Source organism: Chelonoidis abingdonii, chromosome 3 (assembly GCF_003597395.2).
Source record: "Chelonoidis abingdonii isolate Lonesome George chromosome 3, CheloAbing_2.0, whole genome shotgun sequence".
Lineage (NCBI taxonomy): Eukaryota > Metazoa > Chordata > Testudines > Testudinidae > Chelonoidis > Chelonoidis abingdonii.
The window spans coordinates 180987128-181002315 of NC_133771.1; the positions used below are offsets into that span (position 1 = coordinate 180987128).

At 37.1% G+C, this 15188-nt stretch overlaps 1 protein-coding gene across 12 annotated transcripts in view; it reads right to left on the reverse strand.

Moving 5' to 3' along the window:
* Window positions 1-15188, reverse strand: part of THADA (THADA armadillo repeat containing) — a 358450-nt gene that overhangs the window by 314707 nt on the left and 28555 nt on the right. For all 12 annotated transcript variants that reach the window (XR_012655623.1, XR_012655624.1, XM_075064366.1 and 9 more), the window contains 7 exons: window positions 13847-13995; window positions 12237-12450; window positions 9397-9532; window positions 8729-8865; window positions 7329-7487; window positions 6004-6161; window positions 460-569 (listed from right to left, as the gene is read on the reverse strand). Coding sequence is in view for 10 of the 12 variants with exons in the window: in XM_075064366.1 (XP_074920467.1) it covers window positions 460-569; window positions 6004-6161; window positions 7329-7487; window positions 8729-8865; window positions 9397-9532; window positions 12237-12450; window positions 13847-13995 (1063 nt within the window). In the remaining 2 variants the exon portion in view is untranslated. The remainder of the gene's footprint in view (window positions 1-459; window positions 570-6003; window positions 6162-7328; window positions 7488-8728; window positions 8866-9396; window positions 9533-12236; window positions 12451-13846; window positions 13996-15188) is intronic.

The following is a 15188-nucleotide window of genomic DNA, read 5'->3' on the forward strand; positions in this document are numbered from 1 at the left end:
AGTTTATCCAATGAAAATTAACAAGAATTTCAAGGAAAATATAAAAGGTGCTTGTTGAATATAGCAATTTTACCACTAATTGTCAGATTTAAAAAACTGCAGGATCCATGGGATTCAGTCCAATTTTCCCATGTGCTCCTATTAATTTTTCAGTAGGTAGCACTACAGAAATTAAGGAAAGGGTGAGTTGTTTTATTTTTCTTGTAAGAACTAGCCATTTAACTCTTACCATTCCAAACTGAGTGCCTGGATACAACTAAAATAAAACAGTCCATACAGTCATATATCATGCAACTAATTCCAAACAGTGTACACCTGTGGCTATAGAAATTCTCATTGAAATCAATCGAGCTCCACAAAGGTGCAAGGCGTTGTTTGCACAGTCAGTTGCAGAATCAAGGCCATAGTTTGTAAAACTGTTACCCGTTTTATTTAAAATAAGGAATATGTAGGTTTTACCTGGAGAGTATTTCAGTGAGCATCACAAAGCCAGTGTAAGCTAATTCAAATGCCCCTCTATGCCTGGACTGCAAAAGATGATGTTTAAAGTAGTCTCCTATACCTTTAACCTAGAAAAAAAAATTAAAAATGCAAGTCATGATTTGACATTTATTTACGTATTTATGTACATTTATTTACACAAAATACTTTGAGACTGAAATTTCAAACAAGTGTTCCCCAACGGTGTCCGTACCACCTTATGCCTCTATACCTCTCATTTGAGACACAGCAATATTTCCTCAGGTTAAAAAGGTCACAGATAGTTATCAACAAAGCAAGGAAAATACAAAACTAAAATGCAAGTGGTGAAAGGCATTTTACTTTAAACATAAGAAAACTAGTATAAAATATGCTAGACTCAATTCTTGTACTCAACAGTGCAGTGTCATTAACTGCAAAACAAATTATAGAAGACTATAATGACCTATGTGAGTCACTGATTTCCTGAGCTACAGACAAGATTCTCTCATGCTGTTTTACTCAGGATGTTAGCAAAGGGCAGAGACAAATGTACACTGAAGAATATGAATGGAAATAAATATTTGGAAGGGTATTTGAGAAGAGAAAAGGATTCCTATTATATTTTAAGTAGCTGCCCCTCACATCTCAAAACATGTTACTTCTTAAATTGGGTAGCTTTGTTCACAGCAAAAGAAAAACAGATTGCCAAATGAAAAGTTTTGTATTTAGTTAGAAAATATACTTTCTTTTTTACAATCTGTGATCATTAGAAACCTTTTAGAAACTTGAAAAATAGTCTACACTGTCCATTTAACTACTTAGTATAACAAGAACTACACTTAAAATGTGAGATACACTGAAATGTTGTCTTCAGAGAATAAATGCCACTGACATCATGTCCTATAATTCTATTAATAAATCAAGTGTGTAAGCATCAGTACATCTTCAGAATGCCAGGATTTTATTCTGAAAAAAACAGAAAATTTTGTCAATACTACCTGTTATTCTCAGTGAGTTTCCATGATGACTGTTTACTAAAGTCACACAAAAAGCAGATAACTGAATCATGCGACAAATCTAAGATGATTATACATTTTTAATGCAGATACACAAAAGTTTAACCTGACAAACTCAGGAACAAAATTATGCCTACTCATTTTGAGTGATAACTAAAAGTAACGCAGTTTATAAACTGCAGAGGATACTATCACAAAACTTAAGCCAGGTGCACATAGTTTTCCACTTGTGCTGCTTCATAATGCATTTTATCCAAATTCTGGTAAAGTAAAAAGCTGGCACCAAACAGAAGACATTTTCCCTTTTACAGTCAAAGGAAATCTAAATATTTTTTCATCATGTATTATGAAATCCATATATTAAGATACAGGAAGAAACGGGTATCAATACTTGCAGATATTTGAGCTAAACTCTCTCCTGGAGTGGATTTTAATCCAAATATCATCTTAGTGCACATATAAGATTTTAGCTTTCCAAGCAGAGGCAGATGTAAATCTCTCCCCTTCTGAAATGTTTTTCACAACACAGCATTGGCAATCCCAAACGTTGAAAAGTCATAAATCAAGATATTTTAAAAATACATTTGGAGTTCTTTTTCTCTGCCTCTAGCTTTTCAAGCTTTAGGATTCACATTTTCAAGATTTTCTCTATAACCATGAGGACCTGAAATTTGACTGCATGTTCTAGGATTTTAATACCAAACATTCAAAGACTCATGAAAAGACTGCAAGAGTTGCAACACTGCCATCTAGATACAGATACTGACATTTTTTATATTTTATATATAAACACACCTGTACTTACAAGCAGGCATAGCCTTTACTATTTAGCAGAATCTCACTGAAGTCACTAGTCCACTAGTTAGAGAATGCAAAATTAAAGCCTTAGTATTTCAGTTTCATATGTGAATGGTAAACACCAATGAGCACAAAGACAAAAATTACCTTTTTTGGCCAAGTGTTAGCAATTTTATGAACCCTGAAGATATGTCCCAAGAGCAACCAGTTCTGGCAGCAGAGGAAAGGAGGATTAAGACCTCAGCCACTCCAGGCCATCAGCCTCCTCACTTTTTGATTCTCAAATTTAAAGCATCCTAACACTTCCTAAACCTACAAGGACCACTTCATTCCCAGCCCTGACCAAAGCCATAGCCCCAAGGACTGCCACAGTATGAAGCAGCCACTGAGCTTTGAATGAATGCCATATGAATCTAACTTCTTACTCCAATGAAGCTGGGCTAATAATGAATTAGAAGAAAAAGAGCATTATCCCTGCCAGCTGCAGAGAATGGATCAGTCAAGAGTGGCATCTCCCTGACACTGCCCCTTTATAGACAGACACTCAGTTAGCCAGTTCTTGAAAAAGAACTCCTGAAAAAAGCACTGGGAATTAGCCAGTGGCAGATGCTCTGACACAGGACAGCCACGACTGGCTGCCAATAACCATTGCTCACCCAAAGGTATGACTCCCATATGACCTATAGTCTGCCTGTGAAAGTCCAACCCTCTTCATACAGAAACTGATAAGCTAAGCAACTGAAGTGCTGAGTACTTTTAGTGCTTACATCAACGCACCACTTTCCAAGTTCAAATCCTGACATGGGTGAGAGAAGAATCTGATCTCATCACAGTTTGCCACTGCTATTTCTCCACATCACAAAACCACGCAGATGATTTTGCACAACTAGCAGTCTAAACTCAAGAAAGGCCCAGGACTGGAAAAAAAGGAATATTACAGATCAAAACTGAAAAGGATTGGTAGTGCTATACAAGGTGGTTAGTCCATTAGCTGCCTGTCTTACACACCTGGCTTAGAGCAATGCTATTAAATTTGATTTCATGAGTTTTCAAATGGACTTCCATTTAAATGGCGTGAACTTGGTATCAAATAATATAACTTACTGGAAACGGATATCAAGATTCAATTAACACAAACAGCTTCCTCCATGAAAACAAGTGAAATGGCTTATTTGTATTCTATATTGTTGAAAGATGCATATTTTCTTTAATATGAAGACAGCTTTTTAATTCCACAACTAATATGTAGGAAATAAATACAGTTTATCTAATAAAGTAAGAAACAGTGGAAGTTCAATATGGGGGCAGACAGGGCAAGGAAACTTCCTCTTCCCTTTGTACCATGGTGCAGGGCCAACCACACCAGACTGGGAAGAGTAGGTATCATTGCTCCACGTTAGTGTGACTGCAGGAACATTAACCATCTCTGCTCTGCATGTGCCAGCAGCATTGGGCCCAACGTGGGGAGAAGTGTATGCACCCTTTCCAAGCGCAATGGAGCTACTATTACAGCACATATTGCCCCAGTGCACCAGGGAGAACGCTGAGTGAGAATTCCTCATTGGGATGTCTATTGCATCACATGTCTGATCCACAACCTATAAAAGTAAGCAGGAATATTTTCATTTACTTTGGACCAGTGATGCCAGTGGTTTAAATCCACAATCTGGTGCTGCTACATAAAAAAGAGCTTACAGTTATGTTTTCTTCTGTTTATACAGATTATGTAAATAAGTCAAACATTATTACACTAAAAATGCACACAAACAGAATATCCACTAAAGGATTTCAATAGTTTGATGTTTTCATGAAGACAATCTATTAATCAGGATAATACAAGTTCTGAAGTTAAAATTCCCAAATACTACTATGGCAGTATACAACTTTATTAATTATTTTTAGACTAAAGAAACAGTTTCATTTTTCTAGCTACAAGACACAATTTTATTTACTACATATAGTCCAGGGGTCGGCAACCTTTCAAAAGTGGTGTGCCGAGTCTTCATTTATTCACTCTAATTTAAGGTTTCATATGCCAGTAATACATTTTAATTTTTTTTTTTAGGTCTCTTATCTATAAGTCTACAATATAAACTATTGTTGTATGTAAAGTAAATAAGGTTTTTAAAATGTTTAAGAAGCTTCATTTAAAATTAAATTAAAATGCAGAGCCCCCCGGACTGGTGGCCAGGAGCCAGGCAGCATGAGTGTCAATGAAAATCAGCTCTCATGGCACCTTCCACATGCATGCCATAGGTTGCATACCCCTGCTCTACAGGGTGGCCAAAACCCTGGCTCATGAGCCACATGCAGCTCTTTTACAGTTGAAGTTGCGGCTCACAGAGCCCCCACACCTCCTCCCCTATTCTCCACCTCCCAGACTAGGGGGTGTGGGGTGTGTGGAAAGCTCAGGGCTTCTGCCCTGTGGTGAGGGTAGGGACTTCTGTCCAGCAGGGAGGAGCATGAAAGCAGAGCCACCTATGAAAATCAGAGTTATGTGTCTAAATACCCTGACAGACACTAATGACGCAAGCACTAATTGCTGCTGCATTTCCAAGTGAAGATGGAGGTGCCAGCTCCAGAGTTGACTAACTCCAAGACACCAATTCCTGTTTGACTTGGAACAGGTTAAGAAATGTAACAGTAGAGACATATTGCTGTTCTCTCATCTAAACTCCAGAGCTTTGCAACAGTACAAGCACAGCTGCTAACCAGATGCAAACATATGAGCTGGAGACAATACGTGAATAAAAAAATATTAGCATTATTTCTAAGGCACTGCACATGAGATAGCATAGTAAATCAGATAATCAGCATACTATACTGTTATTTATTTTGTTCTAGAATGTGGTAACACCTTAAGAAAAACTAAATATTTATTTTCAGTTGAAAAAGATTAAACATGAAGTATGTGCTACATATTTCAGTTTTCCATGTTGGCAACTGGTTTTGTTGAAACCATATGGAAAGGAAAAAGATCATCAATTAAAAACAGAAATCTAATAAATTCAAAATATTCCCAAATAAAATACTTGCGGTAACCTAATTTCTAGTAAACACAGAACTCAAGCCTCTTGAACATTCCCAGGCAGTGTGCTAGCTTTTGTGGTCTTTCAATTTAAAAACGGTGGGGTGGGAGGTGGAGAGACAGTTGAAAGAGGGACCAACTCACAAAATGTCTATGATTTTAATCAACCATACTATGCAGAACTTGATACTTAGAAACAATCAACATAATTCTCCCCCAAAAATTACTGAGTATGAAGTCCAAGAAAAGAACATTTTCAACTTAAGTCTGAACTTCCATGTTTCAAAATGGAAGAAAAGACAATCCATTGAGTCTTCAATTCACGAAAATAGAGTAAAAGTCATATTTCCAAATTAATATGTGCAACACCACCCCACACTGGACAGAATATTAATGGCTGCAGCATACACCTGGTAAAGGCCCTAACACTACTGAACAAGAATGACTCTCTCATGAGCTCGTTAACAGAATATTAATTCCAGCAACTATGTACAATTTAATAACTTGTTACTATTTTTTCCTCGCCTCTTACTCCTACAGTTTTGATTATTTTTCAATAAATTGGCATGCAAAAATAAACAATGTAAAATAAAGAACAAGATAATGGATGCAACTTTTCCATATTCTTTTCCCCCTCCAGAAATTTTTAGAAACCTCTTTCAGAAATGCAAGATTTTATAGCAGAAAGTACTTTCATACCTGCTCTACTGTTATTAACCCATCAGAAGATTCAGACACAGTCTGTAAAGGCAGAAGTTTACACAGCATCCCTAAAAGCAAAGATATCTCCTTCATACTTCTCCAGCAACATACTAGTACCATTTGAGCTGTTACATCACATGTTTGCCCTTCTTTACCTTAAAAATAAAATAAGTGCAATATCATAAAACTCAGTTAAATACATTTTAATAGAAATTTGTTTCATCATTAGTGCTCCTAACTTTAATCTTCTTACAAAAATCATTTTAATATGAACAAAATTTTCCATTCTTGAGATTCCTATACTACATTGCTGTGCTTGGCATACAAGTCGACAAAAAAAAAATCAGTGTGATATTTTAAAGGGTAGATATCCTTTGTTTTGGTCAATGAAGCCATTCTATTGACAATAAAACCACATATATAACTACAACTTCGGGATGAAAAGTAAACATAGTGTTTTACTTTGTTTTGGAATTAAGCTTCAATACCAGTCAGAAATTTATCATTCACCACATCTTATTTGTTTTTAGCCTGGACTCAAAAGTTTTATGAGACCTTTTGTAACTATAAATGTTTATAACTCAATGGCTCCATCTAGTGTTCATCACATAAACTACAATAAATAGGGAGTCCAAAACACCATTTACAGTACTGTTTCCATGAAATAAAAAACACATTCCATCCATAACTATTTTAAACTAATGAAAATAAATGAGTCCAGACAGTTGGAAGTTTTAGGTTTTTAACTTTAAAAACTGTATAAAATACAACTTTTTTATAGTTTAGGTATTATTATGTATCACCACGAACAAAGACTTTAAAAAAAGTATGAAAACAAGTTTATAATTCATACAGCCTCAGTGGATTAATTACACAACATCCCCTATTATTTTAATAATGGAATCTTTATTGTGTCAGTTCATGATTTGGACTTTATTGCACTAATAAATTCCCTACTGGCCTTGTGTACGCTGCACAGGGAAACTATACTAGGATCAAAGCAAAAGCTGTGTTTAAACCTAGCTTGATATAAAGGTGTTAAAGATTATCTGGCCAGTGTAGACAAGGCAATAGATACTAGGCCAACAGCAAATGACTCATCTTCTCTTGTAGCCAAAAGAGAGATTAACCACAATCTTCTGAAAACACAGTGAATTAACCTTTAAAAGCATGCTCACAAACAAACTAGCTTCTGACATATTTATTGTTAAAAGTGAAATACTATACATACCAAATAACTTCTAACTTGGATCATCCACAGAAAATCGCTTGTTCTGTGGAAAAAATCCTGATTTAATTTTAAAAAGCAGCTTCTGAATTACCTCTAATTTCTGTGCAAACATTTTCAACTGGCTCGTCGTCAGTCAGTTTTGCAAAGTCTACTCTGTGGTGTTCTTTCAATATTTTTGCTTGAGTGAAATAATCATTTGTATCTCGTGGCTGTATCTCATGCAGGATCATCTGCAACCGACCTGCACTTTCTAAGTTATAAATAAGAGAATATTTAAGCTAATAATTCATCATTTTGACATTTGTCATTCACAACCCCCTCTCCCCACACACACACATAGACCTTTTTTAGGAACATTACTAGAAAACAGTTGGTTAGTAATAAAAAGCAAATACCTCCCTAATAATCAGTTCTGCCTTTGTTAAGAAAAGTCTTCCTTCCACTCACTTTGTCATATTTATGCTTCAAACGAATGCTTTCTAACTAGAGTGTGAGAAAATAGGTCCTTTATCCAAGTTAGCTAAGATTCTGATATTTTAAAATAAAACACCTCAAAGGAAAAAGTCTTTACATATCCAAGAACTTTTAAAACAAAAGAAGTTACTGTTCATTGTTATTTTACAATATCTGACATGTATAACTAAACTCAACTTTAACAAAAATTGCACACAGGTAGTGCTGCTCACAATACTCAAAAAAGCAGTGCATAATTTGTAATGAAAGAGGTGCGAGGGCTCAAGTAATAATGTACGAGAGCTCAAGCAATTTTTTTTACATTCATAACTAATACAGCAAGCCCAGAGTTGCCAGGGCTATGAATTGCCATTCCTACAAGTATCGGAGCTCAGCCCTGGCACAAATAAGAACTGCAAAAAAGTAACCTGGTTGATGACAACAGGAGTACTTCACATACATAAATTCAGCAAGATTTGGCCCAGGCTTTACAGTCTACATTGCTTAGAGTTCCCTACCAGGGGCAGCATTAGTTTTGTGGGGCCATGTGGAAAGGCAGATGCTAACTCAAAGCCTCCACCAATAGCTTTGTATATCTGGCAGGGGTGTGCAACTGCTGGCATCTGAGGAATGGATTTATGTCCTAACTCAGCCTACCTTAAAGTGGTAACAAACTTATTCACTTGTCTCTGGGACTCAGAAGGATGGTAGATGATAGGGAAGATGAATCAGGATGCTGGCCACTAGGGTTAGGGGCTAAGGACAAGGGGAGCTCAAAATTGGTGGGCTGCAGGTACTTACTGAAAGAGTCTGACAGAGTAGTCTAGTTGGACCAGTCCCAATACATACTGTGTCTTCCAGGAAGGATTTTATATGCTAATATACGATTTTTAAAGTACTTTGTCAATTATAAATATATTACAGACCTTTGATTAAAAACTGTTTGTAACCATTCATAACTTTGGACTTACAAGCATTCAAATTATGTTAAATAAAACGCTAGCAATCTCAACTATTGCTAAAATGGATTTCATTTACCTGAATCATTATCCATTGGAATAAGTCCCTCTGGCGATGAACTCTGGACAATAGGAGATACTACAGATGAAAGTCTGTATGACATTAAAATAAGCTTTGTAACCATCTGCCTCCATTCAGTCACCAAGGTCAAGTTACTTTAAGAAAATACAAAAAAGGAATTATATATTCAAAACTTCAATAAATAATTGAAATAAAAATAACATCTGCACTTTATTATACAATTAATTTTAAATAAGATGTTCCATAAATCAAAATTGTGAAGTCAGCTCCTACTAAAAAAAAACAAACCCTAAACAGTAAAGAATCCAGGCATTAGGGCAGAGATTCTCAAACTGGGGGTCGGGACCCCTCAGGAGTTCATGAGGTTATTACATAGGTGGTCACATGCTGTGAGCCCCCACCCCAGACACCACTTTGCCTCCAGCATTTATAATGGTGTTAAATACATTAAAAAGTGTTTTTAATTTATTGGGGAGAGGGATGTCACACTCAGAGGCTTGCTATGTGAAAGGGGTCACCAGTACAAAAGTTTGAGAACCACTGCATTAGGACTATACACTGCTGATCTTACTGTGAATTAGATGGTATTCTTTAATGTTCTTGGGAAAGGCTGAGTCAACCTCACTACTGATTTATCACTACACACAGCAGTATGTTTTACTTACTTTAAAGGTAACTGCTGCAAAGTTCCAGTTATACAATGTACTCTCCCGTACATTGGGAACGAAGCTGCTGCTTGCAGCAGAGACTTTTCAGCTTGGAATATTTCTCGCTCGAGGTTTGATAACAAATATTTGATTACTAGAATAAAAAGTATCACACAGAAAAAGAAAATAATTTTAAATACATATATAGATTAAGCTTGCCAGCAAGACAATTTATGTAAAATGCACAGTAATTGTTCTCTTTAAACTTGTCACTGTCCTTCAGGTTCTTCCCCCAACACATCATCCACATTTTTCATTCACTCAGTGTCCAACAATAAGCTATCAATTTGCAATCTTAGCGTAAGTAGACTATTTTCTGTAAAGACTAACACTATCAAACACTATCTTCAGACACAATCACACAGCTCACATTGAAGTAAATGGAAGTAACATACACATATTAGCAGGCAGAATTTGCTCTTAAAGAAGGGTTAGTTAAATAACAACCACTTTGGCAGAACATTCAAACTTGGATGCCTCCAGTCAGCCACATAAATCCTTATTCCGGCACTAAGTAAGACAAGTGATTTTCAGTCATACTTAGCCTCTTTAGCGCCTTTCCCTTCCTTACTACAACATTTATATTGGGGTGGTGCTGAAAGATAACCACCAGGTTGGAACCCAAAATACTGCACTGGAGAGCATCATCACCCCTCTCCATACTCTAGGACAGAGGTAGGCAACTTATGGCACACATGCCGAAGGCAGCACACAAGCTGATTTTCAGTGGAACTCATACTGCCCAAGTCCTGGCCACTGGTCCGGGGGGCTCTGCATTTTAATTTAATTTTAAATGAAGCTTCTTGAACATTTTTAAAAACTTATTTACTTTACATACAACAATCATTTAGTTATATATTATAGACTTATAGAAAGAGACCTTCTAAAAAACATTAAAATGAATTACTGGCACACAAACCTTAGAGTGAATAAATGAAGACTCGGCACACCACTTCTGAAAGGTTGCCGATCCCTGCTCTAGGACAAAGGTATCTATATAGAGGCCCTGTCTACACTGCTAAGTTTTGTTGCCAAAAACTGCCTTTTGTTGCCAAAATCTGCCTTTTGGTGACAAAACAGCAAGAGCGTACACACTACAATGGGACTTTTGTCACAAAAAAGGCCCAGTTTTAGCGACAAAATGCTTCCATACCACAAGAGACTTTTGTCTTTTCACCTTCCTTTATTGTCAACAAAGAGCCAGTGTAGACACTGCTAATTGTTTTGTCGACAGAACTGGCTTTAGCCAGTATCCCACAGTGCCTGCCCTGATTGCTCTGCTCAGTGTTTGATCAACAAAACGTGATAGTGTAGACAAGCCCTAAATCACAGGTGTCAAAAATACTTTAAAAGACTGAGGTACTCAGATACTTCAGTATCTAAGACAGACAGATGGATAGTGTTTGTGCCTGGATCCAGCCTATAGGATGCATTTGTGGGGCTCACACAACATAGGTAGGCTGATTGTGCAAAATCTAAGCTTTTGTTTAAAAAGATTTCTAGCCCTCATAGCTGCAATGAACACCTTCCAAATGTGAATGGAATGTACCCAACACAGTGATGTGTGTCTGAGGTTGCAGATCACTTGAAACAATGATTCAAAGGAATGAACTCCCTTGCCTAATTACTCTTGGGGTGGGGGCTGTTAATTCTAAAGCCTAAAGGCATTTTAAATGTAAATATTATTTTATTGCTTATTTTAGCAGTGGAATGCTGAAGAGGTTAAGTCTTAAGCTGACACAGGTCATGGGCAGGCAATTAAGAGTTGCTGCAGGAAAGAAAACAAAGGAAAAACAGCGGAAGAGACCGTGAAAAGAAAAAGACAAAAATGGCAGAAATAGCCATGAAGCCTAAAAGTGAGCATATTTTCACACTGAGCAATGCAGAGCAATGGTAAAGCGTAAATAAATAAAAGCTTATTTACTGCATAAAGGATATACTCTACCATTGATATCTGTGTAAACTGCTCATTGATATCAGTGTGGAATACAGTGTGGATGGAGGAGAGAATGTCGATCCGAAGTTTTAACTCAAGGCCATATGTAAATAGAATTCAGCCCTCTGCAGAGAATGAGTGTAACACCCTTGCTCTATAAGAAGATGGGTAAGAAAAATTCTGAAGCACAGAGCAAGAAAAAGATCAGGCCCTTGCTTTGTATCTGTCTTTTATAGTTACAGGGGCAACCACAGGCCATTAGGAATTCAGTAGGACTTCAGCAGGAGCTGCTGGTGCTTGCCACCACTGAAAAAATATCAGGGCTCTTACTACAGGAGTCAAAACATTACTTAAGGTGCTTTTGAGATGCCAGGTTTAAAAATTTGGCCTGAGAATATAGGCGATTCTACAGAATTCATGACTTCCCAATCTTAGTACTTTTCTTTTTTAAAGCAAGAAACATGCCTTCTACAAATTATAAATAAACAAACAAATAAAGACAATGAGGGGCCAAGAGCAGTTTGTTAAGAAGAAAGCCCAAGATTTCAGTATGAATAAAGCATAGGCAGTGGAGAATTATAGGGCAACATCTAGCACAGGAGGGCAAGGCCAGTTTTCTGTCCTACAGTACATGGCTGGGGTAGGGGTTAGGACAGGTTACCATCACTGAATTGACCTGCAAGGACTATCAGCTCTCAAACTGTTCTATTTATACCGAGTATAATGCTTAAATCTAACCTAATTTCATAAAAGTTTAGGTAATTTATTCTTTCCGGAATGCCCATAACAATAGCCAGCAAGAAAAAAAGATGGAGGCTTCTAAACAAACAAATCCAAAAAGTTTCCATTCCTCAGAACTAACCAGCTAAAGTGTTCTTTTCCACAGTGCTTGCAGACATATCCTCATCTATCTGAAATGTATGTGCAACCTGTTGATTTTTTAAGCAGATATTCAGTAGCCCTTTATGATGTATTAAAAAATTCAGCAAATATGAGGCAGTAACACAGTCATAGGGTTTGGTACTTATGCTAAGATCCAGGGCTGCCTGAAATAAGAGATGTAGATTTTCAGAATCCTGAAATAAAAAAGTACAGGTTCAGTAATTTTCAACATACATTTTTCTTCAGTTTGCGTATCAACAGTGTTAATTATTTTAATTCAAACTCTTTTGGGTCTGATTTTCAGTGACTTCACTGGAGTGCATTTTCTCACAGGTATCTCTTTTGTATACCAACTACCTACCATATGTCAAGACAAGGATTTGCATAAGCACACTTTCTAACATTCAGCAATGCATACCTACAGATCTATTGAAAATAAGACTCTTCATATACAAAGCAGTGCTCAGACACTTCAAAACATTATGAAAACAAAACATGTTCTTCTGCATTTTAACTGGTAACAGACTTTACACAGGAAAAGCCTATGCAGTTTATTATAAAAGAGCACGGCATATACTGTGCAGCACACACAAAAAACAATCAAAAACAAAGAGCAGCTGCCCACTGATTTGTTTATACTTTCTAAATCAAGCTTTTTCAGGGTAATAAATGGCAAGAATTAAATAAACCAGAATCAGATTAATCAGGGGACAATTTGCAGACAATAGAGGCAACAGCTTGAAAAATAAATTTAAAACCAGCCACAAAGAACCAGTGTAAGGGAGAGAGACGAAGAGCTGAATGTTCTAAGGTACAACAATAGGTCAGTCAAATGCCTCAGCAATACCCTTCAAAAGGGCACGGATAGTCAATACTTTTCACTCTTTAGTGCCTTCCTTCCTGGGATTCCTTACCTAGTGATGGGCAAAGCATATACTGTGTTCACTTCATCCACCACTAAAATGAAACACCTCAAGGGTGAAGGCAGAAGCAGCTTAACACATAGCAACACAGTATTTAAAAGCAGAAAGTATCTTTTTTCAACTGATATTAATGGGAGAATTTAGATACCCACCCAACTTGGAACTTTGCTAGAACATTCAGGTCACTAACCCTATTCGATCAGAGCATGCCACAGGATCTTTAATGACCAGAAGTGGTTTGTTCCTCGGGTTTTACGCCTCTTCAGGAAGACAGCCCCTTCAACAACAGTGCCTCAAACATGCTGGAGACTGAAAACTGGCACCTATTAAGCCATCCATATCACTAATACTTTCTAAGTAGTGACTTGGCCTGCCCCCTCCTTAATTTATGAGATATGATACAATCACTGTACAAGGTCATGCAGCCACAAGTCATTTTCTTAAGGTTCCTTTCCCTTCCCCACTAAATTTTGCTCCTATTCTCCCAACCAATGAGGCAAAAAAGGATATCAGATCAAAAACATTTTCTTCATGTGCTACTGTGAAAATGACCATCATATTCTGATCTTCTCCATTTGATGTGTGGTCTGTGTTCTTGATAAAACAATTAAAACGGGAAGTATGATTTTTAGGGATTCCGTATCTTTAAACTAAAATTGTGTCATACCTGTAAATCTAACCTATCATGTAGTTTCATAAGAAGTTCAAATGCTAAAACTTTTACTTCCTCAAAAGTGCTGGCAAAACACTGGATTAACATTTGAACACGAGTAGGATCAATCTCTTGAGCCAACTGAAAGACTGCTTGCGTATGACCTGTTCAAAGAAACCGATGTCATTATGCTTTGTTATCATCAAACAACAAGAATTTGTATTCCACTTTTACTTAATGGAACTACTGCAAACCTGAAGGGCTTGTCTACAGAGTGGGATAATGCATACTACGGGAGTTTGATTTCTAACACACACTAATTTGTTGAGCATGAATTGGTCTATATAGACCCTCCTGGTGCGCACTCAATGTTCCCTAGTTAAACGTTTGATGTGAGCCAGCAGGATCTGTGATGTTGCACTCTATATGATTTTATGAAAGTAAGATGATAAGTGTGAACATAATGCAACTAAAATATGCTTCATGCAAAAGGTCTCTTGTAATGTATCATTACAAAGCTTATAATCTACTGAGTGTGGTCATATGTATAAAGTATCACTCTTGTATCAGAAACTAGAAATACAAAATACAACTCAGACAGCCTATTGTAATTATGCAAAGTGTAGGCCATTAATGGAGGTCTGAAATCTTGATAGCTCCCATTAACCAGGACAATTGACTGCAGATGGCTGTTTTACTTGTAAGTCTTTCTGTATACATCTGTGCTGGCAAGTGGGTAATGAAGTCTGACAGTAACATGTGATTATGTCACCTGAACTGGAATCCATCTTTAACCTGGTGCTTTTCCATTGATAAGGAGGGGGTGGGAACCCAGAGAGGAACAAAGGATTCCCGCCTTATACAAAAGATATATATACATGGGTGGAACAGAACAAAGGGGGCAGCCATCATGAGAAATCCCCTGGCTACCACCTGAGCTGAAACAAGGGCTGGACTGGGGAAAGGACTGTGCCCAGACTAGGAAGGCATCCAGTCTGTGAAAGTAGTCTTGGCACATCAGTTGGCAGCCCCAAGGGGGTTTCTGTGATCCAACGCATCACAGGATCTACATTAGTGTGCTTCAGAAATCACCATAGTGTGCATCACCCCACAATGAAGACAAGTTCTAAGACCGTGTTAATCTAAACAGAGTAATGCATTATCTCAATATAAAGAGTTTTCCTATCACTGCCTACAAATCAGTATGTGTTGTTTAAAAAAATATATTTGTAATATAGAAAGCAAGCCCCAGAATACAAAAGGTACTTCCCACATTAAAAAAAAATATCTAATATTCTCAAAGCTCACAGTTGCCAACTCTCATCAAGTTAGCTTTCCTTAAAGCTCTAGCCATGTT